The sequence below is a fragment of the Penaeus monodon genome, chromosome 5 (genome assembly GCF_015228065.2).
Source record: "Penaeus monodon isolate SGIC_2016 chromosome 5, NSTDA_Pmon_1, whole genome shotgun sequence".
Taxonomy (NCBI): domain Eukaryota; kingdom Metazoa; phylum Arthropoda; class Malacostraca; order Decapoda; family Penaeidae; genus Penaeus; species Penaeus monodon.
In genome coordinates, this window is record NC_051390.1 from 54,543,473 (window position 1) to 54,568,472 (window position 25,000).

The following is a 25,000-nucleotide window of genomic DNA, read 5'->3' on the forward strand; positions in this document are numbered from 1 at the left end:
AGAAGAAAAGTGTCTTAGAATGTCACATTCTATCGGTGGGCTAGGTCAGATTCTTCAGTTTCGGTGTTAAGTGTCATTTCCAATAATACCTATTTATCTAATAATGATTTCGGACTGAAAAAGTCTACATAACAAATTTCTCTCTCATTGCAGAAAAAATCCAAGGAAAACGGTTTGATATGCCTCGTAAAGGGGTTAATCCTTGCATAGCGCTGTGGATATTTGCCCTTCTCAGTATCCGCACGACCGTCTATGCTACGCTCGCCACAAACCAAAGTATTGGATGACCAAACACACTTTTATGAAAATTTTGACATACTGAGCACTATAGTTCTGACAAATATGAACACTGCGGTTCACACACCTCTCGGATATTCTACCTATTGAGATTTATATTATGACAAATTATTATTATTATTTTTTTAAATATTACTAGTCTTACTTCCTTTACACAGACATAAAGATACAGACTATAAACTACAAATGGATCGACGAGGAAAAAGCAGAAGTGACGGCGTGTCTTGAAAGCGAGGCGGACGGGACCCCCTTTGGGCAGGTCGACCTCCTCGTCACCAACGCTCTCGGGAGGGCGTGGCGGACCAGAGGAGGAGGAGGAGCATTGAGGAAAACGGAGAAGGAATTTTGCTTCGCTGGGATAAGTCTCGAGAAGAAGGATTTGGTGAAGACGTTGAGCTTCAAGATCTTGGAGAACGGGAGTGATGAATCGATTCAGGAGCTGGAGACGTTCTTCATAGGTGAGCCTTCTTTTCGTTCTTTCGGACCAAAGAGGCGCCCGCTCAAAAAAAAGTCGAATATTTCTCTTTATCATATCAAACATATTTTGTGAACATGCGCATGGATGATTGTATATAACCTTACGTTTACCTTGACTGCAGTCCCAGAGGTAACTCCCATGAATGAAGACGTCTACGAGATCTGCTGGAATGACCCCGAAGGACTCGCTTTTGCCTTGGCCGAAGAAGACGTTGCTCAGCCGCTCGCCTCTCCCCCGGCGGGATGCCACGAATGCTGCCTTTACCTTACTTCAAGGGTATGGAATCAGCTACGTTTGAGTGCGCGTGTGTTTGTTAGGAAACTTTTCCCTTTTTTTCATTCTCAAGCTACCATTGTCGTTTCAGAAATAAATAGAGTAAGGTTTATACTTTGTTTTGACTCTTTTTACCGTACGCTTCGTAGAGAGTGTAAGAGTACTGAGAGTCAACCAGTACTTGATTTTCTTGTGTAAAACATGAAAAGGTTAAACGAGATGATTTCCTCTGCTCAGTAGATATGGACGCACATACGCATCAACAAACTATTTTTTCCACCTCACAGGTTGATCAACGAGTTACCATCGCTAATAATAATCGTATTAGTATTGTTGTTGTTATTGTTATTTTGCTAGTGGTATGATTGTTGGTAGTACTACTGTTATTTTGCGGTTGTTATCACCATCAAGACAACTTTGAAAGAAAACCAAAAAATTAGAGATTAAGATAGAGCAGAATATAACGAACACATGAATAACCCTATTACCAAATGCCAAATAACAAACACTGATAAACATCAATAGCCCCATTATCAAATACTAAATAATAAACACTAATAAACATTAATAGCCCTATTTTCAAATGCTAAATAACAAACACCTTCCTCCCTTTCACCCTTGCAGAGTCCAGGCGACCTCGTGACCCTGGAAACAGCTGGTACGAAAGAGTCCCTCGTCAGACAGCTGGTGCAAGTCCGCCTGCCTGAAAACCTCGAGGAAAATCGTGAGTTTTGCAATGTCATGTTGATCTTCTGTTGCTGTTGGTGATGCGTGTTGATGATTGTGATGACGATGGTGAGAGTAGTGGTAATGGTGACAGTGGTAATGGTGAAAGTAATAGTGGTGATAGTAATAGTAGTGGTAATACTAGTAATGATAATAGTATGGATGCTGCTGCTGCTGCTGCTGCTGCTGCTGCTGCTGCTGCTGCTGCTGCTGCTGCTGCTGCTGCTGCTGATGATGATGATGATGATGATGATGATGATGATGATGGTGGTGATGATGATAATGATGATAATCATAATAACATAGTTACAATAATAATAAAAATGATAATAGTAGTAATAATAATATAATAATATAATAATAATAATAATAATAATAATAATAATAATAATAATAATAATAATAATAATAATAATAATAATAATGGTAAAAATGATAACAATAATAATAATAATAATGATCATGGTAATACTAAAATATTAGTGACAATGTTGATGGTGGTTGCGATAGTAATGATAATATCATCAACGATGTGATGATAGTTGTAGTAATAGTAAATATGATAATAATAAAGATAATGATAACGAAAATGAATATAAATTCATATCGAATAGATATATACAACTTCGTTCCATATCCTCTCTCTCTCTCTCTCTGTCTGTCTGTCTCTCTCTCTCTCTCTCTCTGTCTGTCTGTTTATCTCTCTCTCTATCTCTCTCTCTCTCTCTCTGTCTCTGTCTGTCTCTCTCTCTCTATCTATCTCTCTCTCTCGCTCTATCAAGTGAATACTCATTTCCTGGAATAGAATTCATCCAACACTTTATCTCACTTCAAGTGCATCTTAAGAGTTCGTTATCATATCAGAAAATGCACAATAGATATGACTAACTATTCACCTGGCGTCCGGACTCATCACGATGTCTCGATTTCAATTACAGTTTGGTACAATTTTTTGTCCATGCGTGCGTGTGTGTGTGTGTGTGTGTGTGTGTGTGTGTGTGTGTGTGTGTGTGTTTGTGTGTGTTTATTTGTGTGTGTGTGTGTGTGTGTGTGTGTGTGTGTGTGTGTGTGTGTGCATGTGTGCGTGTGCATGCGTGCATGTGTGTGTGTGTGTGTATGTCTGTGTGTGTTCGTGTGCGTGCGTAGTTCTGCGTGTGTGGGGAGGGAGGTGTATGTACAGTGTGTCTGTATGCACATATTGTCCCCCCGTATGTATAAGTAACGTATGTTTTTCTTTTCAGAAACGAAGCCACATGCAGCCGTTGATCTCACCATCAAGGAACTCCACAAGGTATCCAGAGACGACGACCCGAGCGGAAGAGAACAGAACGTGAAGGTTTTCTTGGATCCTCATCAAGCAACAGAGGCAGACGATTTTCTACTCATTTTAATTCTGTTATCAAGCGGGCAACAGGAATTTTATGCCTTTTTGGAAAGCAATGATGATGCCACAGAGCTTGAGTTCGAAGGAAATTTTCAAGATTCAACTCTTGTCATGATAAGTGCTATGAAAGACGGGGTCAATGTGGGATTTGGCTCCGTGGGTCAGACCATAACAGGTGAGGAAATACCCTTTGGAAGTGCTATGGTATAGCGTAGGAATTCCTTGTCGATTTGTTCACGCGGTCATCTAAACGGAAATTGCTCTTAAAGTATCCTGTAGCTGTTGCGAAAGCATTTTACCGCAAAGACTCAAATGGGTCGCCTGAAAGTAACCGCTAGCAAGCTGGAAACGATTAAACAAAAAGTGTATACCTCTGCTTCTAATCCCCGAATCTCTGCCCTTCCCTCACAGACCCGGGATCTAGGGTGGCGAGGGTAGGGGACGCCAGCGCCCCGTCCCTGAGGGTGGATCCAGGGGCGCGAGACCAGGTGGACGTCCCTGGAAAGAGTCCCTGCGCGGGAGGCTCTGGCCCTTGCTACTACGTCGGCCAGAGCGCCCCCCCGCCCCCCCTCTGCGACGACCTTCCCAAGATCAAATTCTGCGACGCCGTTGTGTCGGAAGTGCAGAGTAATTCCTAAAGATTTCTTTCTCTGTTAGACAGGGCACCACACTTTATTCAGCCTACGCTGCATGATACAGTTTAATCCCAACTGTGAGTTGTAGTAAAGCAATTCCACCAATCAGCGAGCGCCTTACACAATTATTTTCTCTCCCTCGGCCAATCACGTAACATGTAGACAAAACAGCGCGTTTATTTTGTTATGGTAAAAAAAAAAAAAAAAAAAAAAAAAAAAAAAAAAAAAAGCATACGTAGAAATTTTGTAAAAAAAAAAAAAAAAAAAGAATTGTATTTATCATGTTGGATGATAAAAGACCTCCCTGACTATTTATCGTCAAAATTTGAACGAGTACAAACACTCATACTCGTAGTCGAGTTAATAACAGATCATTTACGGCCAAATGCAGTTTTTATTTGTTTGTTTACTTATTTCTCTTCACTATGTGTCAAACAAGGAACCGAACGACAGACACACACACACACACACACACACACACACACACACACACACACATATATATATATATATATATATATATATATATATATATATATATATATATTTATTTATTTATTTATTATTTTTTTTTATTCATTGCCATTTAACGTCAAACAAAGGAAATGATACAAACACGTATTTACTCCATGCGGGTTGAAATTCGTTGACCTTTGCCAGAGTGCCGACCGTCATAGAAACTGCTTTAATCGTTTAACATTGCTATTGCTAGGTTAGGTATTATTAGCTTGTTTTTTCTTGTAATAATGATGATGGAGAAGAATGCTGTAAGAGTTCACTGATTTATCGGTTGCTTAACTTTTTAAACACTCACGAAGGCCTACGCTGCCTATAGTGTTACGAGAATCTGTGTGACATTATCCTTGCCTGTTTTAGGAGGAATTTGCATTTCTACGCCATGACCTTAAACAAAACTTTGCTTGAATACCGATTTTTGGACGAGATAACATCGTCTCCCCTGAAGTTACCAGCAGCCTGACCTGTGCTCAGACCACTGGGGTAAATTTACCATGATTACTCTGATGGTAAGTTATTGGTGTATATCATCGCCGTCTGTTTATGATCGTAACTGTAGTCACCAGCGATTTTACCATCGTAAGTATATTAGTGATGGATGAATACACAAGTTAACTTAAACACATGTGCGTTTTCATAGCATGTCTGTACACTATTATACCAGACTTCATTTCTACAAAAAGAAAAGCGAAATTTACGCCATGCCTTGCGAACTCGCTCAGGACGGAGGTCCCTCACTCCCGCCGTCCCCCCTCCCCAGACCCGGCCGACGTCCCGGCCCTGGAGCTCCGCAACCGGCAGGAGCTGCGAGTGCAGCAGCCCCGGCCCGACGGAGCGTGGACTGAGGTCGTGGTCTCCAGCGCGCGGGACGACTCCATCCTGTCTCCCGACTGCTTCGGCTGCGACGACCTGGGCCACGGCATGTGCTCGCAGCCTGTGGCCGTCGCCGACGACCTGGACGGTTTCGACGCGACGCTCGTCGTGCTGGGCGACGACGGCTACGTCACGGCGTCGCTCGCTGTGCCCTTCGAAGGTGCTCTCCCTCTGCTGTTACGGCTTTTCTCTTTCATTTACTATCGTTACTTTCATTATTTTTGTTATCGTTAGTATTACTAGTGTTATTATAATCATTGCCATTTACTTTACTCTTTCCTGAGTGAATTGAAAAAACAGTGTAAAGAACTTCATTCCAGTTTCGAATGCAGCTTCATTGACGGCAGGAAATGAAGCTACAGTTTTCTCTTTTTCTTTTTTTTTTTTGAAAAATAGGATTTTAATGGCAATTTAGCTTGTCAGTTTGTTCCTTAATACTGTCCTCAAGTGATGCTACGATGACCATTATTTCCAGTATTATCCACCATTGTCATCAACAGCAAAAGAAACACGGAAACCGGTACAGGAGACCGCAAGAAAATGAAAATAGTAATACTAAACAAATGAACAATAAATGTGCGTGTTTAAAAGGTGTGATGCCAAGAGACACCGAGACCTTCTCTCTCGTGAAGAGAAGGAAGAGGTCTTGTCCTTCGTCCTTCCCTTCCCCCCGAGTCAAGGGCCAACTAACAAGTGTCTCCTCGCGTCCCGCAGTGCACGGCTTTGCCGCGCTCTCCCTCTCCTCGGACGTCGTGCAGGTGGAGGTCGACCCTCGATCGGGGGGCACGTACGAGGTCACGCTGCCCGGCCTCTCGCCCCCTCCCGCGGCCACCCAGGAGTGTCAGGTTGGGTCGCCGTGTCGCGTCTGGTTCGCCGAGATGGACGGCGAACCAGAAATCTCAGTGAGCGTCAGGAAGGAATCCAATACCATTTATGAGGATAGACACGCAGGTATTACGGTTCTTTACTGCTACTTAGTTTTTTTTTTTTTTTTTTTTTTTTTTAATAACGACACTTATTCACCTTAGATGATACTTCGGTTTCCATGCAATTAAATCGTTAAGTAATTCATCCCTCAGGCGCACGTTTACGCAGGAGCGTGTCTCGCTTGCCGTTTAAAACTCGTCGACTCAGCCCCCGCTTCCGCAGGCCCGCCTCCTCCGTCGTCCCGAGTCGAGCGCCTCACCTCGCGCGACGCCGACGCCAGCACAGACGTCGAGGTGGCGAGCAGTAGACCCGTGACCCGAGCCGACCTCGTGACCTTCTCGGACGACGTCGCCACGGACGCCGACTGCGAAAGCCTCGCGGCGACGTCCTTGGAGTCCGGCTACTCGGTGGCCGCAGCCTCGCGCGGCGCAGGAGAGTGGAACTTCGTGGTCGTGGGATACGGCGACGGCGACGCCCCGCTGGAGGCCGGCCGAGCGAAGGTGACCCTATCAGGTGAGGCCTTTTTCTCTGTTATGGCCTTCGTACGTGGCACTCTCTCGCTCGTCTGCGGGTCCTGCAGTGCCAGCACCAACTCGTGTCACGAAGAGGGAAGGAATTTAATTGGAAATCAGTACTAAACACATCATATTTGTATTTAGTTGCAAGTCTGCCTTGAATTTCCCTAATTCGCCATGGAACTTTAAAATCTTCGATGTATTACAGAAGAGAAATACCCATTAATTCATATCAGTTTCATAAGGAACGCTTTACCATAATAACTGATCCCATCCCATTTGTGGCTCCACGGGGTACTTAGAATCAGCCATGTGAGTATGTCTAGCAAGTAAGTTGACGAATAAATAAAGGAAATAAATAAGGCATTCCTACTTGTCGTTTCGTTAGCAGCCGCCGTTGGGCATAAGAAAAACATGTTAAATAGCAACAATACAAAATGTAAGCAAAAACTATTGAGAAAACGGAATACCTGGAAAAGAAACATTAAAGAGACTATCATTCAATCAAATCTTCAAAGCAAGACTTCAAAGCAAAGGAATAATATAGAATTTGATTATTCACAATATTCACATAAGCAAAAACGTCTTCACATGCAATAATGTCATCATACAAAAATTGTTTTAATGGAGGAATTATCTGAATTTCAACATTAGAACGAACAGACATTCATTTTGAATACTAGAACATTATTTCAAACAGATAAAATAACCAAATAAAATATCACTTTGTCATATACACAGCATGCACAACAAATGCATAATTATACAAAATATTAACCTTCAGCCATTGTGCGATTCTTATCTTAAAACTTGAATAAAGAAACTTACAGCACAGGCCACTGGGCCAACAGCAAACTGCCCGAAGATTAAAACCACAGCCTACAAATCGCACAGCATCCTCAGCTGCACAATATCAGTTTACCGACAGAATAAACAGACTGAGTCATGATGGGTGGCCGGACAAAGCCATGAAAGAGACAAAATGCCTCAAGCATGTGGCGGGCAGGGAGGCAACGGACGCACCAACCAAAAAAAGGAAAGAGAAGAAAGAAAAGAAAGAAAAAAGTATTAACAATAACAAAGGAACAGCGCCTTGCGACACCAAACACAATAATTTATCATTCAAATCCTTGCATGCTTTATTTATAAACAGTAATCATAAATCATTTAAGATTTACAATTTTGGGAAAACTCACAAAATTCCCTCGGATGCGTAGTGAGCCAGGACGGTGAAGAAGATGAAGACAAAGACAACGAATTCAAATGAAATTTTAAGTATAATAATAATAATAATAATAATAATGATAATGATAATAATAATAAATACATCTCGATCCACAGACATGGACTCGCGGGTGGGCGTGGTGGGCGCCGCCCGGGGCTCCCCAGACGCTTCTGTCAGGGTCGACGTCGGGAGCCTAGATGGCGTTGTTGTCGAGGGCGTCGGGTCGTGCGCGAAGGCTGACAGTCCCTGCTACTTCCTGACGGAGGCGCTGACGGCGGGCACTCTCAGGCACTGCGTCACCATCGCCAATTCGGCAGGAGGCGGGAGCGGTGATGTCGATCAGTGTGACGCGTCTTTCACGCCCTTCAAACGTGAGTGACATTGTTTCCATTGTTAATAAGGCTAATGGTTGATGATATAATCCAGTATATAATTATCTTTGTCGTTTATATGTTAGTACTAGTTTGAAAAAAAAAAATCATCACTGTCTTTATTATTGTTGATTTCTTCTTCTTATTACTTTCCTTATTAGCATTACTAGTATTGTTTTTACTATCATAAAATTATTTTTGTCCCAGCACATTCTTTCCTCGCATAATAAACATAACTAATGATTTTCATAATTGTTTATATCATTAGTGTTATCCTTGGTAACACCAACAGGCCTAAAAATAATAGTTACTATTATTATCATATAGTTTTTACCATGTCAGTATATCCATCCTTATGACTACGATCGGCTTTTGCATGAACAAATTACTTTTTGTATGCATACATCTGGCCTGCCACTTGTACTTCTATTCTGGTACTGTAATCAAATGAAAATAAGAAAAATTAATGGACGGGATAAATTCGATAATTATATATATTAGGGTAAATATACCCACCCCTTTACCTAATGCTGTATACCAAACAGTAGAAATAATAAATGAATCGCCAAATTAATGCCCACACATAATTGTACAAACAAATAAACCATAAATAAGAAGATAATATACTCGTACCCATCCCTTCACTGTACGCATAACTTGCCCAATAAATAAGCTACAGGTATTTAGAATAACATGCCCACCTCCTTACTCTTATAGAGATGGCCCAAGAACCAATGTTAGAGCTGGTCGACAGAACTATTCTGAAGGTTACTCCAGAGAAGTTGAATTTCCATTCCCTTGAGGTGGTGGTTTTCAACCCGCAGACTGATGACCTTCTGAGTAAACCAAGGTATGAGGATGAGGCAAAGACTTTATCTAATTGAAATTGATTCTTTCTTAATAAGCCAGTGAACATATGGACATAATTAGTATATATGTAAGAAAGTATTATTATTCATATATGTAATATTGGTTAGATGAGTTAACGAAAACATCCATTATTAAAGTTATGGTTATAAAATAGTGTGCTGATTATACATTTGATTTCAGAACTTTACATTCATCACCAAAATTCATGAACATCTTAAAACAAATCTTATTTGCCATGTGACTTCAAACTTCCCTTTTAACATAGACAAGTAAAACCTTTCACACTAAGGTTAGATCAGCTTTCATTAAGTCTATGTCTAACAATCTCTAGGCTTGGCGATACTCCAAGTAAAATTTCACTGGGAAATACTTTTATACATTAATAGCATTAATAGTTCTTTAAGGCTGATAACAAACTGTGATTAGTAATGGCGTTGTTTTTTATTTTATTTTATTATTAACAGTGGTATTAATATATATATATATATATATATATATATATAATTTATATATATATATATATATATATATATATATATATATATATATATATATATATATATATGTGTGTGTGTGTGTGTGTGTGTGTGTGTGTGTGTTGTGTGTGTGCATTAGCAGTTTAAGTAAAAAAAAAAAAAAAAAAAATTGCATGGTCAAATTTCTCCTTATTAGATGTTTTAACCTAGTGGAATACGCCGTCAAAGACAAAACAACATACAAGGTGAAAGATAAACTAAAGAGCGGTAGCTTTGTCGGATATCGCTGGGTAAGAGTGAGCAAGGAATGAGATTTTGTATTACCGATTGTCTGAGTATTTTCTTGTCTGGATTTCTTTATCTTGCCGTACTCTTGCATAATTTACAATCTCTCTAAAATCTTATACTAAGCATACATAGGATAGTAATGTCATTCGTGTTAACTGTTGGTAAGATTCTGTAGTGTATCTTTTCTAAGCCTTAGTTTATATTGTTCCTACAATATAAACAAAACATGACGTCCTTATTTAGATGGAGAAACAGGAAAGAACCAAGTATTGAACCTTGAGGAATGCCTTGTTTGATCCACTGTGCTGGAATGACGTGACATACATACCGTGCTCACAGTTATTTTAGTTTGTTACTTGTACTTAAGCATTGATGGCTCCACCCGTGATTAGTAAAAAAAAAAAAAAAAAATGTAGTGAACATTACATACACCAGCGGGAAATGAGTTAAATACTGTAGTACACTGATACCACCTCCCCCACACACACCTGACTATCAGTATATGTAACGCAAACGCATATATGTGTTGATAGATGCAAATAGAGGTGCAGATACAAATATGTAGATGTATAACTAGAGGATACTGTATATGGTGTCTGGGAAGGTGATTATATGCTTTACATTGCAGTCTGTATATATTCATTCACTACACATGCCGGGGAAGGAGTGGGCCTGGGGTTCAAGTTACACAAAATGGGAACTACTTGTAATTAAAACTATCTTTTTTTTAGATACTGCTCATTGTTATTCCCTTCCAGTCCACTGTGCACTCCCGATACCGACGAATCCTGCATTCAAGAGGTGAACATTACAGAAGAACTCACGGACTTCAAGGTGCTTGTGGTGGCGGTGGACGCGGCAGGGGAAACACAAGAGTCTATTCTTTCCCCTTTCTATGGTAAGAGAGAGAGAGAGAGCGAACGAGAGAGAGAGAGAGAGAGAGAGAGAGAGAGAGAGAGAGAGAGAGAGAGAGAGAGAGAGAGAGAGAGAGAGAGAGAGAGAGAGAGAATGAGTGAGTACGTAGGGTGACTGGGAGAAAAAGCATAAAGAGAAAAATGCCTTTACATAATGTATAACTGACGAATCCCTAAGAGTCCAGGGCAAGCTTACCAAATCCAATCATTCTCTGATTACACAAAAAAACAATATATTTTTCTTTTACCTTTGGAGACTTCATGACCCGCGTCCAGCACTTCAACAACGGCAATGACCTCGAAGTCCGGTGGCGAACCTCCACGGAGCAGACCTTCAGCATCAGCATTGAGGACGATGTATCAGGTGGCTTCACAAAGACGTCCATGACATGTGGACAGGACCTTAGGACATGCAAAGCTTATTTCACCAAGTTAAGCACAGAGGTGGCTCATAAGGTGAAGGTGACGAAAGATAAGACAGCCGTGTCGGTCTCCGTTCAGCCAAGCCAAGGTAAGAAAGATTTCCAAAGAGTAGGATAATTCAGAAATAGATAAACGAGGCATAGGCATAGAATGCGATAATGTTATGAACCTTCAAGGCAGATGTGTATATACATGGCTCTGCTCTTTATTTCCTTCCCAGTCTTCGAAATTGCTAATAAGCTCTTACATCACTCCTATCATAAAAGATAAAGACTAACAGATCCTCTCCTTCCAAAGATACCACGACGTCCCTTTCCATTACACGAATCTCCAAGGTCTCAACACTGCATCCTCAAGCGCAGCTGACGATCTCGTCCGACATAGACGTCGAAGGGGTGAAGTACCTCGAGTACGTGGTGATCGAACCCCCTGTTGGCAGCGATATTGTTCAACACATTGCCTTCGCAGACTTCGATGACGTCATACACACAGGCAACATCATAACATTCGAAGATGTAGAATCACCGAAGACGGGCGTCGAAGTGACGGTGATGGTCATTGCGCACACGGGTGACAGCGTGGACTCGGACGCCCTGGCCTTCGGGAAGGAATTGGCCATTTTTGAAGGTAAATGGGCAATGTGGAAGTGCAATGTTCCTGTCAAAGATAGTGCTATTAGCGGGATCAGACAGATATTAGTCGAATGCGGAATTGCTATGAAAATCACATTAGAATATCATCTTTTTTACTTGTGTTTTCAGTATGTTTTTAGGATATTAATTCTCTCATTACTGTCAATACCATTATAATAAAGATGACTCAAGCATCATAAGTGATACTTTCCTTCCCATCTTCCATCAGAGATCAAGTTCCCAATCATGACAAAAGTGGGAACAGAAGCATTCCAGTCCCTCAGAGTGGAGACGGGAGAAATGGAAGTCAAAGTGAACGGTTTCCTGTGTCCATCCAGCACAATCTGCTACTATTTGGAGCCACAAAATATCCTGGAGCCTCCCGAAGTCTGCAGGATGGCCACCCCAACCCTCGAACAGTGTGACATGACGGCAGCGTACGTACAGCCAGAGGGTAAGCTTACTTTATGGAATAAAATGCGGCCATTTTGGAAGGGACTCTACATATAGCCTAAGGGTAGGTTTGTAATGCTAACACAAAAGCAGTGTGAGAGGAGTTTAGGCTGACTAAGAATTAGGGTAATATTTCATTACATACTTTTTATGTATTTCTGTGCACCTCTCTGTTTGGGTGAATGTCATGTGGGGTGAAGTGATAGTGCGATCAAAAGAGGACAGGAGAGGGTGTAAAAAGAAGACATGAGAGTATAGAGTTTAGATGAGCATAGGGGTGACTATTGACCAATCCGCCCTCACAGTTCTGATCGATCCATCGGTCGAGTTGAGACTCACCGGTGTGCCTGAGGAGGACCTTATTATCACCGCTGAATTCTCCGATACGTCGCTCACAATGGAAGTGAAACTCTACACAAACTCGGAGGTTCTGACACCGGAGCCGCTAACCTGCAATATTGCTGGCCACACTCCACATAGTTGTATTTTTAAGGTGGAGCCAGATGTTACAGACTTTAAAATACTGTTGATGGCATTAGACATTGACTCCACTGTGACAGAATCTACCGTTGTGGAATTTGAAGGTAATTATTTTCTCAGTTTATTTTATAAACTAACCTAGTATCTTCGCAATTCGTTGAGGAAATATATCCTAAAAATGAATTGTGAAATAGAATAGTTAATGATTATGCACATACATTTACTTAAACAAAATAATCTATATATTTATCCTCTTTTAATAGATATCTTTAGGAAACATAAGATTTTACTAAAAGAAAAAAAAAACTTTTTCCCTGGAGACTTCATGCCTAGTGTCCAGCACTTTCACAACGGCGCTGACCTCGAAGTCCGGTGGCGAACCTCCAGTGAGCAGACCTTCAGCATTAGCACTGAGGACGACATCTCTTTGACAAGGTCGTCCATTACCTGTGGACAGGAACTTAGGACATGCAAAGCTTATTTCACGAAGTTGAATCCAGAAGTAATTCAAAATGTGAAGGTAGCGAATGATAACACAGCTGTATCGGTCTTAGTGCAAGCAGACCTAGGTAAGGGAATGGAAGATATTAGGGGAGTGGGTATATGTAGTAATGATAAGAGACAGGAAATGCAGTAGATAGATAATGCGACATTCTTAGAAGCCTCCAAGGACAATTTCTTTACATGGCTCCTTTACAAATTCTTTTCTTGATTTTTAAAATTGACCATAAGCTCAATTTTTTTCTTTTACTGTTAAAAAGATATACAAATAGCTTAAGGAAGTGGTATTAAAGTTAAAGTTATCATGAAAGATAAAGACTAACAGTTCCTCTCCTTCCAAAGATGCCACGACGTCCCTTTCCATTAGACGAATCTCCAAGGTCTCAACACTGCATCCTCAAGCGCAGCTGACGATCTCGTCCGACATAGACGTCGAAGGGGTGAAGTACCTCGAGTACGTGGTGATCGAACCCCCTGTTGGCAGCGATATTGTTCAACACATTGCCTTCGCAGACTTCGATGACGTCATACACACAGGCAACATCATAACATTCGAAGATGTAGAAGCGCCGAAGACGGGCGTCGAAGTGACGGTGATGGTCATTGCGCACACGGGTGACGGCGTGGACTCGGACGCCCTGGCCTTCGGGAAGGAATTGGCCACTTTTGAAGGTAAATTGACGACTGTGGTTCTTAGAAAATACAAATCCCTGTCAGAATTACAGGGGTAATTCTGACAGGTAATTCTGCATGGGTATTATTGATAAAAGTTGCTGTGAATATATATCCTCAATATCATAATGCCTGCTTTAGGATTAAATGATTGCCTATTCATGCAATGGACACTAGTGTGGCAAAAATAACATTAGACTCTAAAGTGGCACTTACCTTCCTGTTAAACAATAAAGATGACTCACGCATCATAAGTGACACTTTCCTTCCCATCTTCCATCAGAGATCAAGTTCCCAATCATGACAAAAGTGGGAACAGAAGCATTCCAGTCCCTCAGAGTGGAGACGGGAGAAATGGAAGTCAAAGTGAACGGTTTCCTGTGTCCATCCAGCACAATCTGCTACTATTTGGAGCCACAAAATATCCTGGAGCCTCCCGAAGTCTGCAGAATGGCCACCCCAACCCTCGAGCAGTGTGACATGACGGCAGCATACGTACAGCCAGAGGGTAACTTTACTTTATGGAATAAAATGTAGCCATGTTGATAAGGTACCGCAAAAGCTGCAGGAGTTTAGTCTAGCACTAAGCATTGCCGCTGTATTTATTTCATATCTGTATTCAGGTTTCTGTATTTGTGGTTCCAAGGCGAAGGAGAAAAGGATGATTAACTCTTTTATTTATTAGAAATCATTTCACATAAAGCATAAAGAACAAAAACTTGTCGAGGCAGAGCTACCGGCCATATGTCTGTCTTTCCCTGCCGGCTAGTGATCCTCTGCCCTGCAACGGCCGTCCTGCCTGCCCTTCCAATCTTGTGCTCAATAGTCGAACCAGCAGTTCGTCCATAACGGCTATTTGAGTTAACGAGCTCTGTCTTGGTACGACTCGACTGAATATTATGGATACAAAATCAGAAAGATTAACACTATTCTAATTACAGTACTTTTTCCTGTTTAGATATGCATCATGTGCATCGCGATTACTTTATCACATAGTATTTTGCAAAAGTGAATTTTTTGCTTTTGGAATTGCATTTTCCTCCAAATCTGAAACATTAGGGATATCTAAAGTTCATGTAAGTTTCCCAGTAATTAGAGCTGACTAAGTTTTCTACTGGAAGGTAAATAAAACTAGGCCATATACACATGTATGATGCATTTGTATTCGTATATTGATGGCACAAAGACTTTGGGTGTTACACGAGTGTAGGAGATATCCTGTGTTATCAGACAGGCAACAGTGAGATTAAAAGATCAAAAGAGGAGAGGAGAGGGTATAGAAAGAAAATATGATATTACAAAATTAACATGACTATAAAAATAACGCTTGATCAACCACGCTTCCCTCTGACAGTTCTGATTGATCCGTTGATGGTTCAGCTGAGCTTCAACGGGAAGCCTGAGGAGGACCTGACTGTTGCCGCAGAATTCTCCGAAGCGTCGCTCTCAATGGAAACGAAACTCTACACAAGCTCGGGGGATCTGACACCGGAGCTGCTAACCTGTGATATTACTGGCCAATTTACAAAGACTTGCACAGTCAAGGTTGAGCTAAATGTGACGGAGTTTAAGATTTTATTAGTGGCATTAGATTCTGAATCCACTGTGAAAGAATCAAGTGTTGTCGAATTTGAAGGTGATTATTTTTTCAGTTTATTTTGTAAACTGATCTTATTTTCCTCAATTTTGGTTGTGGACATAGGTTCCTATACACTCATGTATGTAGTTTTAGGTGACTTTAGAATTCAGATATTATCCTCCAAAAACCAAAAACCTTCCAGATTTCCAAACTCGAATTCAACAAATAACATCAGACGCCATCGAAGTCCGTTGGCGAGCTTCACAAAACCAGGAATACGAGGTCGAAATCTTTCCCGAAATCGAAGGCAGCTTCAGCAACACTTTAGTGCTATGTGGAGGTGAAGAGCCTGAAGATAGCAACATGTGTCTGGCTTACTTTATAGCATTAACTTTGAACAAAGATTATACGGCAAGTGTTAGGGTACGAGGTGACATGAAATATGTATCGGCTTCTGTGAAGATGGAGACTGTCCAGGAAAGTAAGTGGCACTTAGTACCTTGTAGCTCTTGGTATTATCAATGGTCACTCTTCATCTATATATATATATATATATTTTCATCTCTGAATAAATGTTTATATTTACTTATGACTAGTATTCACATTGTAACATTCTCATAACTGTTTGATGTTAGGAAAACAAAATCCACCAATATGACTGGTCTTTATGGAATAGCACAGTTTACATGCATCTCGTATTTGTATGTAGTGGTCTTGTCTTTCTTCCAACGTCGCCCCAGGAATAAACATAACAGACCTGACACTGACCAGAACCGAAGGAACAAGAGGTCTCAACGTGTGTTTTATGGAGGACCAAAACCCAAGTGAAGAAGAAAACCTTGTATACAAGTTAGTGGCGGTTGATGCCAATGGCCGGCAGTTACAGATGATGTCGAATTCCTCTCACTCATCCCTCTCTGTCGTCAAGGAGAAGCTGTGTCTCGGTCCCCTGCCTCTCGACCCTGACTTCGACTTAGGTAACAAGGTCTGGATTCTTGTCTCACATGAGAATCTCGACACCCAGAAAGTTCTGGTTGGACACACCGAGCTTTTCCTTTTGGGTGAGTTTGACACTCTCTTCCTTGTGCAATATGCTTCACTCATTCCGTTTTTATCTGCTATATCTATATATTTTCGACTTATCTGTTTTATACATTTATTTTCTGCCTTGTTTCTAATTCTTTTACTTCTGATCAGTGAGCACTCTCTCCCATTTCCCTCTCTGTCTGTCTCTCTATCTCCATCAATCACTGTTAATAACATTATTTCTGCATATCTTTCGCAGTTAATCATTACCTTTCAAAGAAGTTCTAAATTATTTATTTATCTATTGTTCCCTTTATTGTAGATCAGCCATAGAGCAGACGCCTCACATATAAACAGGAAGACTATCTATTCTTTCTTTCTCATGTACTCATTACTCCCGAATCCTTCAGTCTCTCTCCCAATCTTCCTTTCCCCGTTTCAAGTGTCCCCTCAGTACTTATCTCACTAACTGTGCCACTATTTCTACATATCTCTCGGGAATAGCTATGGCAACCCACACTCTCTGTAAAGGGAAAACGGTATTGTTTACTTACTGACTGATTCATTACATCATTTGGTGTAGACCTCCATGAAGAAGATGTGAGACAAATGGGCGCGAAGACCTTGCGGGTGAAGTGGACCAACAACAACGAGGCCCCCAGCTTCGACGTCGGGATTGGCGTCGACGACCTCTCCTCCGTGGAGTGTGGTGCGGGAAAGGACGCCGGAGGAGAGTGCATGCGATATCTCCACGTGGAAGGCACAAGCAAGCAAGTCACGGTTACGCTGAGGGAGATTGGGCTTAGTGTGAATCAAGAAGTACAGGTTACAGCTACTTTGAAGGAATTAACAGGTATTTTTCTATATTTCTTTAGTTTCCCTAACACTAAAACATGAGTAGCATTCACTTAATGAAAACTGTAATTTCACAACCAATCTCTACCTCGAATGGTGCAGAATAGATGAGTGATGGGAGCTATCAGCTATGGTGTTGCACCACTCTGTCCTAAGCCATTTTTTCGACTTCCTTAGACATAAGAATAAACAAGACGGAAATAAATAGGGAAGATCGTCTACGTGTGTGTTTCGAGTCCAACTCCGCGGATTCGCTTTACCTCCTGGCCTTGGAGAACGAGGAGGGCGACGTTCAGGAGGACCCCCAGCTTCGCCCCTACAATGAGGACGGCCTCACCTGCGTGTTAAGCAACGACGCAATACAGGCAGAAGGATACTTGTCCTTATGGACTCTCGTAACAGCCTTCGACGTCTCTGGCGCAGTAGTGCAAGCCTCTGGGAATACCTATGTCACCGACTTTTGTGAGTTGTGTTACGGTCCTATTTACATGTATTTTATATCATATGTAAGCCGTGTTTTATAGACACGAGTAAGTCCTCAGCTCATCTCCAGAAAATGACTCGGAGGGTTCTCTCGCCCACAGTCTTGAGCCCCAAAAGAAGAGTCAACGCGGCCTTGAACGCCAACACCCACGACCTCCTCGCGTCGTGGTTTCTCTTCAGCGACCCCAGAGCCATCAGCTCTTACGACGTGACGCTCGAGGAGACCACAGCAGATGGCAGGAACGAGCTGGTGACTCTAGGAAATACCGAATCGTCCTATGTCTTCAACGGCACGACGGCAGGACGCTACGCTGTGTGCGTCGTGGCATCTGTGAAGGAAAATAACGTAACCAGCCAAAAAGTGTGCAGTGCTATTCTTTCCATACTTCAGTCGGATGGTAAGGGCCTTCCCCTCGTAAGGTTTGAATAAATACACACACACATACACACACAAGCGCGCGCACGCACACACACACACACACACACACACACACACACACACACACACACACACACACACACACACACACACACACACACACACACACACCACACACACACACACCACACACACACACACACACACACAATACTATAATAAAACTATAATATTATATATATATTATATATATTACTACATAATATACATATATATATATATATATATATATAGTATCAATATACATATATATATTATATATATATATATATATATATAATATATATATATATATATATATATTATATATATATATAACTAATATATAATATTATACATATAATATATATATATATATATATATATATATATATATATATATATATATATATATATATATATTGCACATATATATATATATATACATTATATATATATATATATACACACACACATGTATATGTATACATTTATATATATCATATATATAGTGTATATGTATATTTATATACGTAATAATATATATATATATATATATATATATATATATATATATATATATATATATATATGTGTGTGTGTGTGTGTGTGTGTGTGTGTGTGTGTGTGTGTGTGTGTGTGTGTGTGTGTGTATTATATGTACATATGTTATATATATATGATATATACATATATATTATATATACACATATATTATATATATATATATATATATATATATATATATATATATATATATATATATATATATATATATATATATATATATATATATATATATATATATATATATATATATATATTTACATTATATACACACACACACATGTATATGTGTGTGTGTGTGCAATATATCAATCAACGTTCTCCCTAGTCGCAGTCCCGAACGTAACTGAAACAAGCCTGAAATCCTCTGGGCCGACCAAGGTCCTCGTGACATGGCAGAATCCCCAAGAGGATGCCGACGTCTCCAGCTACGTCATTACGTGGTCTTCCTCGCCTTCCTTCTCGCCAACGCCGCCGCCGTCGTCCTCCAATCTCTTAAGACCTGCCTACTCAGCCCCTCATCCTCTTGGCCTCATCCGACGAGCCAGCCCTGTTAGTGACGGCGACGAACATCTCTCCTTCATGGTTGTTCCGGCGTCCACCTCGAGCATCGAAGTGGAGAACCTCGTGGACTCCCAGAGCTATGAGATGTGTGTCAGTTCGGTCAAGAGCGACGTGATGGGGGACCAGAAGTGCAGTACAGTAAATCAAGGTGAGTCTGGGCAGAGATAGCGTAGGACGAGGGGGGATGAATGCTGATGTGGTAATTAACGCCTTGGCTGTAAATCTTCATGGTTATGTAATTATAGTGAACATCTGTTATGAAAGGCGTTATTGGACCATTCACGCACGAAAATAATTTCACAAAAGTACGAAAACCAGACACAAAAATACGAACAACAATCTTTCGAGGAAGCCACTCCCTGTTTACACTGAAGGACTCATAATTTTCACTTCTCTAATGAAAAAACTACGCCTTTCGCTTAATGAAATTAAAAAATACAGAATAAATTGATCTGTTATCCATATCCAATAAATATGATGGATCTCTGGCAACCCCTGAAGAAAGAAATCAGAAGTACCATATTATGGACGTTCTTTAATATGCACTGCTTCAGGGGCCTACCAGCCACTCGACCTCCCGAAGGACCTGGTCCATGAGAACGAGGCGCTCCACTGGGTTGCCGTCCCCGGGGCTGCGACCTACCAGGTGGAGTGGCGACCTCGCTACGAAGGCGGCCTCTCGGAAGGAGGTCTGAAGGAGGTCACCGGCACGACCTGGCCGACGCAGGACCTCTCTCCGGGGTCGTGGGTGGTGGAGGTCAGGGCGGCATCAGACACGAGTGTGAGCGAGGTTGCGAGCATCAGGATATCGAAAATTGGTAAGCTTGTACTTCTGTTTATACGAAAGCTTTTATATAATTCTAAGGCTTTTTCACGTTTTACTTTTTATTTATTTATTTATTATTTTTTTACTATTATTTTCTTAGGCGTTGTAGTTCTGATTTCTTGCTGCTGCGTCTTCTGTTTTTTAAAAACATTTTCAGATATTATTGCAGTTAATTGAGATAATCAGTGAACGCTAATGCCAAAAGAAAAAGGATCGACAATGTGTGTGTCTATTACATCTATCTAACTCCATATCTATATATAAACTACATGCACTTCACTTACCAAGCGTTTTTTTTCCCTTTATTCTCGCCTCGACCAGGAATCGAGGTCGGCCAAGCGACGCAGACGAACAACAGCCAACTGGAGGTCAGCTGGTGGGAAGAGCCCGTTCCCTCCTGCGCACAAACCCCCTGCAAATACACCATTACCCTTTCAAATAACGGGATGGTGACGATTTACACCCGGTCGTGTTTGGGACGCAAGGGAGACTGTACGCAGCTGTTGGACGTGGCAGGAGCGTCGGAAATCGAGGTGAAGGTGGAGAGAGAAATGTTCTCGAGTTCTGCGAGACCGAGAGTCTACGCTTTCAAGGGTGAGTGGCCTCGAGAAGGACCGCGGAGGGAGGTGGTGTTCTGGTTGTTGATTATTATTATTATTTTTATTTTTTAACCATCATTTTTCTTTTTTTATTGGAGTAGTTTGGTTCTCCCTCTTATTCTCTTTTATTTATCCATAAAATTTGTTATGTCATGCGGCATTGCTGTGTTTATTGCTGACATTATCGTCCAGAGTATATCAAAGGAAATTTAACCAAACTAATTAGAATAAGAATAACGAAGAGAACAACAACAAAAATAAGCGAGAACAAAAAGAAGGAATATGAAAAAAATCATATTTTGAAATGAAAGGGCAAGTTGCCTACGAGATAAATGTACATCATGATATGTCTCAAGAGTTGGAAGATTTAACAATTAGTCTACAAATGTGCAACTACTGCGCTCGTCTCGAATTCTATGGGGTCAGATTCTTGTGCTGAGACCCCCAGTAGGCACTTGATAAACCTTTATTTTATGTGATTATTGACATTAGTGGCCTTTGGGAACCTCACATAACGCTGCAGAAGACACCTTGTTGAATATGATGTTGACTTCTCAGTTGTCCCCGACTGTATTATAACAAAACAAAGAAATATATTCTAAAAGAAATATGAAAAAAATAAAATACATCATTATTCCAAATAACAATAAAAATACCAATAAAGCCCCAAGCACGAGGCCAAAGCACCCGCGGAGGCGCAGACTCCCCCCAGGCTCCTCCACCAAGCACGGAAGCACATTTCCGGCTAAGCAGACGAACGCACGCACTGACCCCCCTCCTCCCCCCGCAGCCGTGGAGGAACTGCGCCAGAGCTTCTTCTCGGGCGGCGGGATGGTGGAGCTGCGGTGGGCGCCGACGGAGGGCGCCCAGATGTACAACGTGACCCTGTTCGCCGACGCCACCTTGGCCTCCGTCAGGCGGGCTGAGATGATCAGCCGGGAGTCGTGAGTCGCCGGGCGTGTGTGTGCGTGTGCGTGTGCGTGTGTGTATGTGTGTGTGTGTGTGTGTATGTGTGTGTGTGTGTGTGTGCATGAAGAATATTTAATATATTTTTTGCTTTCACGTCCCAGAGCAACTATTACTGCAATTAACAACCATTAAATAGTCTAATTATGATAAATTAACAATTATAATAACATTCACAACAGGAATGGTTACGATTAATGCCATACTGATGGCACCAGTATGAAATATCTTTATAAGTAAATAAGATGAATAGCATAAATAAAAAAACTGAAACAAATATAATCCCCTAAAATTACGTTTTTTTTTTTCTACTGACCAGATACACTTTGAATGGAGGCGATCTGGTCGGTGACGTGTTCCAAATTCAACCCTGCGCGGATGTAAGCCATTGCGGCGACCCTCAGAGTATCGTACTGCAGATCACTAGCGAAAATTATGGTAGGGAAAATAACGACAAGAGAAGTGGGAAAGGGAGAAGGAAAGGGGGAGACTAAGGGGAGGGAGGGAGGGAGGCAGAGGGAAGGGAAGGAAGGAGACCGTGGGAAGGGAGGGAGAGAGGGAGACAGAGGGAAGGGAGGGAGGGAGGGAAACTGAGGGAAGGGAGGGAGGGAAACTGAGGGAAGGGAGGGAGAGAGACTATGGGAGAGGGTGGGAGGGAGGGAAACTGAGGGAAGGGAGGGAGAGAGACTATGGGAGAAGGTGGGAGGGAGGGAAACTGAGGGAAGGTAGGAAGAGAGAGAAACTGAGGAGAGGGAGGGAGACTAAGGGAAGGGAGGGAGGGAGGGAGACAGAGGGAAGGGAGGGAGGGAGGGTGATTAAGGGAAGGGAGGGAGGGAAGGAGAGAGAAATGAGGGATAGAGTGGTGGACGAGGTCACGTGCATTCGGGCGTGTATTAAAATCTATCATCCGACATTTTTTTTCCAGAATCAAAGGCTTGTTTTGATCAGCTGATGACGAGAGAATAACCAACTGTAAACAGACTTTTTCAAATGCTTTCTTTCTTACCGAATCGAAGTCTTCCTGAAATGCAAATCTTCATTACTTGCACCGTACAATAAAATTAACAGACAAAACACCTTTTAAGAACATTGCTTGCTTTTCACCTCCCATCCCTTATATATTAAAGACCTCGACTGAACACATAGTTTACCAAGTATTTCAGATGCCATGATAAACACCTTCCTGTTAACCGCTATTAACCTCTGTCATTCCCCCCAAAAGACTATACGGTCATCATCATCGTCTCAGTCAGCGGCGGGATCGTGGGGATCGTCGGCTCCCTCGTGTCTCTTGTTCTGTGAGTCGTCTTGTGTTGTGTCAGTGGAAGGTTTTATTTATCTAGACTTTCAGTAATTTAGTTTTTATTTTGATTTTTTTTTGGGGGGGATTATTTTTTCCTTCTTCTGAGTAAAAAAAAAAAATGTTATATATATATTTTTTATGTTGGGTGACTGGTAATTCTATTTTTTTCTTATGAATGAAATATTGTTCTGCTTAATTTTCATTGCTTAATTAATCTGTTTCGTTCTAAATTATCGCAATTTAGCTGCACGCATTTTTACTAAAATGGTTCATCAAAAATCTTACTCAGAAAAAAATGAATAATAAGGTCAAAGTCTTGAAATTCCTTCAGACTTTGGAATTATTCTTCTAATCCGTAGTAACAAGGATAAATGTTTTGATTTAATCTCCTTTCATTTTTCAGGAGGAGGAAGCTAAAGAAGGAGGAAAAAAAATTAGATCGACAGGAAGAACCGCCACTGCCAGTAAGGAAAGAGAGAGAGAGAGAGAGAGAGAGAGAGAGAGAGAGAGAGAGAGAGAGAGAGAGAGAGAGAGAGAGAGAGAGAGAGAGAGAGAGAGAGGGCGAGCGAGGGAGAGAGAAGGGGTGGGAGGAAGAGAGGAAGAGAGGGAGAGGAAGAGGGTAAGAGAGGGAGAGGAAGAGGAAGAGAGAGAAAGAGGAATGGAGGGAAAAAGGAAAAGAGAGAGAGAGAGAGAACTTGGGGAAGAGGAGAGAGAATAAAAAAATAATAATATTAACTAAAATAAATAAACAAATAAAAATATAGCTCTCTAATTCGTAAATTCACGAACCGGGTTACCAAATAAAAGACAAACATAAAATTAAACCTCTAAAACCAAAGTCACCAGTAGTTTATATATATATATATATATATATATATATATATATATATATATATATATATATATATATATATATATATATATATATATAGGCCGGGCCATAAGTGAAAGGCCCGGGCGAAGCCAGAACTTCGCAAATCTCAAGCAAGCAAGTATATATATATGTATATATATATATATATATATATATATATATATATATATATATATATTATATAAAGTTTTAGCTCCATTAACTCTATACATCTCCCTCAGCTCCCAGTCTATGACGAGTGGGGGGCAAGGCGTCTCGGTCAAAGAGCTCGACCGCCACCACAGGTTTGTTTTTTTCTTTTTCTTTTTATTTATCTATTTGAGTAATGTGGGAGTAAATGGGAAATTCGGTAGATGCAGGAAATGACAACCAAAACCAATTTACCAAATTTATTATTGTTATTTTAGGTGAACACATTGTAACCGATATCATGAATCAATATAACCAATATTTTGTTTCAGCATTAATATTTGGGTAAGGCGTGATTGGGTATCAGGCAATCTGTGGAGTAAAAGCGGAAATAGTGAGATAAGTTATATTCCAGTGATGGTTATTCACAATGTATAGGGGGACTTTCCTGCCTATGACCCCTTTATAGGTGGTGTTTTCCTCGCCTACACTCTTCAATGTATTTTGGGAGGATATAGCCCGGGTAAACAAGTTGATTTTGTACAGTTCTGGGTAAAAACATTATTCCAGACGTGAATCAAAAAATACATCAGCTATGCTTCGTATATGAAGAATTTCCTAAACTGCATTCTGGGTAGCTATGAGGGAGCTGGTTTGAATTTTTAGCTCCTCCCTCTCTGTAACGCGTCTGTTGTCACGTGATTACCTTCTGCAATTCTCATTGCCTCTCATATACCTACGTCAGTGTGAATCGTTACGTCTTGTTCAAATACGAAGCTGCTGATTGGTCCATTTGCTTTCTCGCACTAACGTTACCCGCTACAAATGCGTCCGATTTTAGCGTCTTATTATTGTTATCATCTTTTTGATTCTCATTTTTCG

The 25,000-nt window shown here is 41.1% G+C and overlaps 1 protein-coding gene across 4 annotated transcripts in view; it reads left to right on the forward strand.

The window, feature by feature from the left end:
* The window catches only part of LOC119573375, a 31,696-nt gene that overhangs the window by 4,609 nt on the left and 2,087 nt on the right, over nucleotides 1-25,000 (forward strand). For 3 of the 4 annotated variants that reach the window (XM_037920594.1, XM_037920591.1, XM_037920593.1), the window contains exons 2-34: nucleotides 154-276; nucleotides 456-755; nucleotides 897-1,051; nucleotides 1,673-1,772; nucleotides 3,016-3,333; nucleotides 3,570-3,785; nucleotides 5,070-5,342; nucleotides 5,897-6,133; nucleotides 6,332-6,622; nucleotides 7,966-8,220; nucleotides 8,938-9,070; nucleotides 10,613-10,752; nucleotides 11,025-11,279; nucleotides 11,489-11,818; nucleotides 12,053-12,277; nucleotides 12,582-12,860; nucleotides 13,077-13,325; nucleotides 13,600-13,929; nucleotides 14,213-14,437; nucleotides 15,284-15,565; nucleotides 15,711-15,989; nucleotides 16,249-16,569; nucleotides 17,118-17,387; nucleotides 17,567-17,851; nucleotides 17,974-18,270; nucleotides 19,186-19,569; nucleotides 19,976-20,239; nucleotides 20,569-20,841; nucleotides 21,637-21,790; nucleotides 22,132-22,250; nucleotides 23,035-23,110; nucleotides 23,519-23,579; nucleotides 24,211-24,273. In XM_037920594.1, coding sequence (XP_037776522.1) covers nucleotides 180-276; nucleotides 456-755; nucleotides 897-1,051; nucleotides 1,673-1,772; nucleotides 3,016-3,333; nucleotides 3,570-3,785; nucleotides 5,070-5,342; nucleotides 5,897-6,133; nucleotides 6,332-6,622; nucleotides 7,966-8,220; nucleotides 8,938-9,070; nucleotides 10,613-10,752; nucleotides 11,025-11,279; nucleotides 11,489-11,818; nucleotides 12,053-12,277; nucleotides 12,582-12,860; nucleotides 13,077-13,325; nucleotides 13,600-13,929; nucleotides 14,213-14,437; nucleotides 15,284-15,565; nucleotides 15,711-15,989; nucleotides 16,249-16,569; nucleotides 17,118-17,387; nucleotides 17,567-17,851; nucleotides 17,974-18,270; nucleotides 19,186-19,569; nucleotides 19,976-20,239; nucleotides 20,569-20,841; nucleotides 21,637-21,790; nucleotides 22,132-22,250; nucleotides 23,035-23,110; nucleotides 23,519-23,579; nucleotides 24,211-24,273 — 7,536 coding nt within the window. In that variant the 5' untranslated portion in view covers nucleotides 154-179. The remainder of the gene's footprint in view (nucleotides 1-153; nucleotides 277-455; nucleotides 756-896; nucleotides 1,052-1,672; nucleotides 1,773-3,015; nucleotides 3,334-3,569; nucleotides 3,786-5,069; nucleotides 5,343-5,896; nucleotides 6,134-6,331; nucleotides 6,623-7,965; nucleotides 8,221-8,937; nucleotides 9,071-10,612; nucleotides 10,753-11,024; nucleotides 11,280-11,488; nucleotides 11,819-12,052; nucleotides 12,278-12,581; nucleotides 12,861-13,076; nucleotides 13,326-13,599; nucleotides 13,930-14,212; nucleotides 14,438-15,283; nucleotides 15,566-15,710; nucleotides 15,990-16,248; nucleotides 16,570-17,117; nucleotides 17,388-17,566; nucleotides 17,852-17,973; nucleotides 18,271-19,185; nucleotides 19,570-19,975; nucleotides 20,240-20,568; nucleotides 20,842-21,636; nucleotides 21,791-22,131; nucleotides 22,251-23,034; nucleotides 23,111-23,518; nucleotides 23,580-24,210; nucleotides 24,274-25,000) is intronic. The other variant, XM_037920595.1, reaches the window with a different exon arrangement.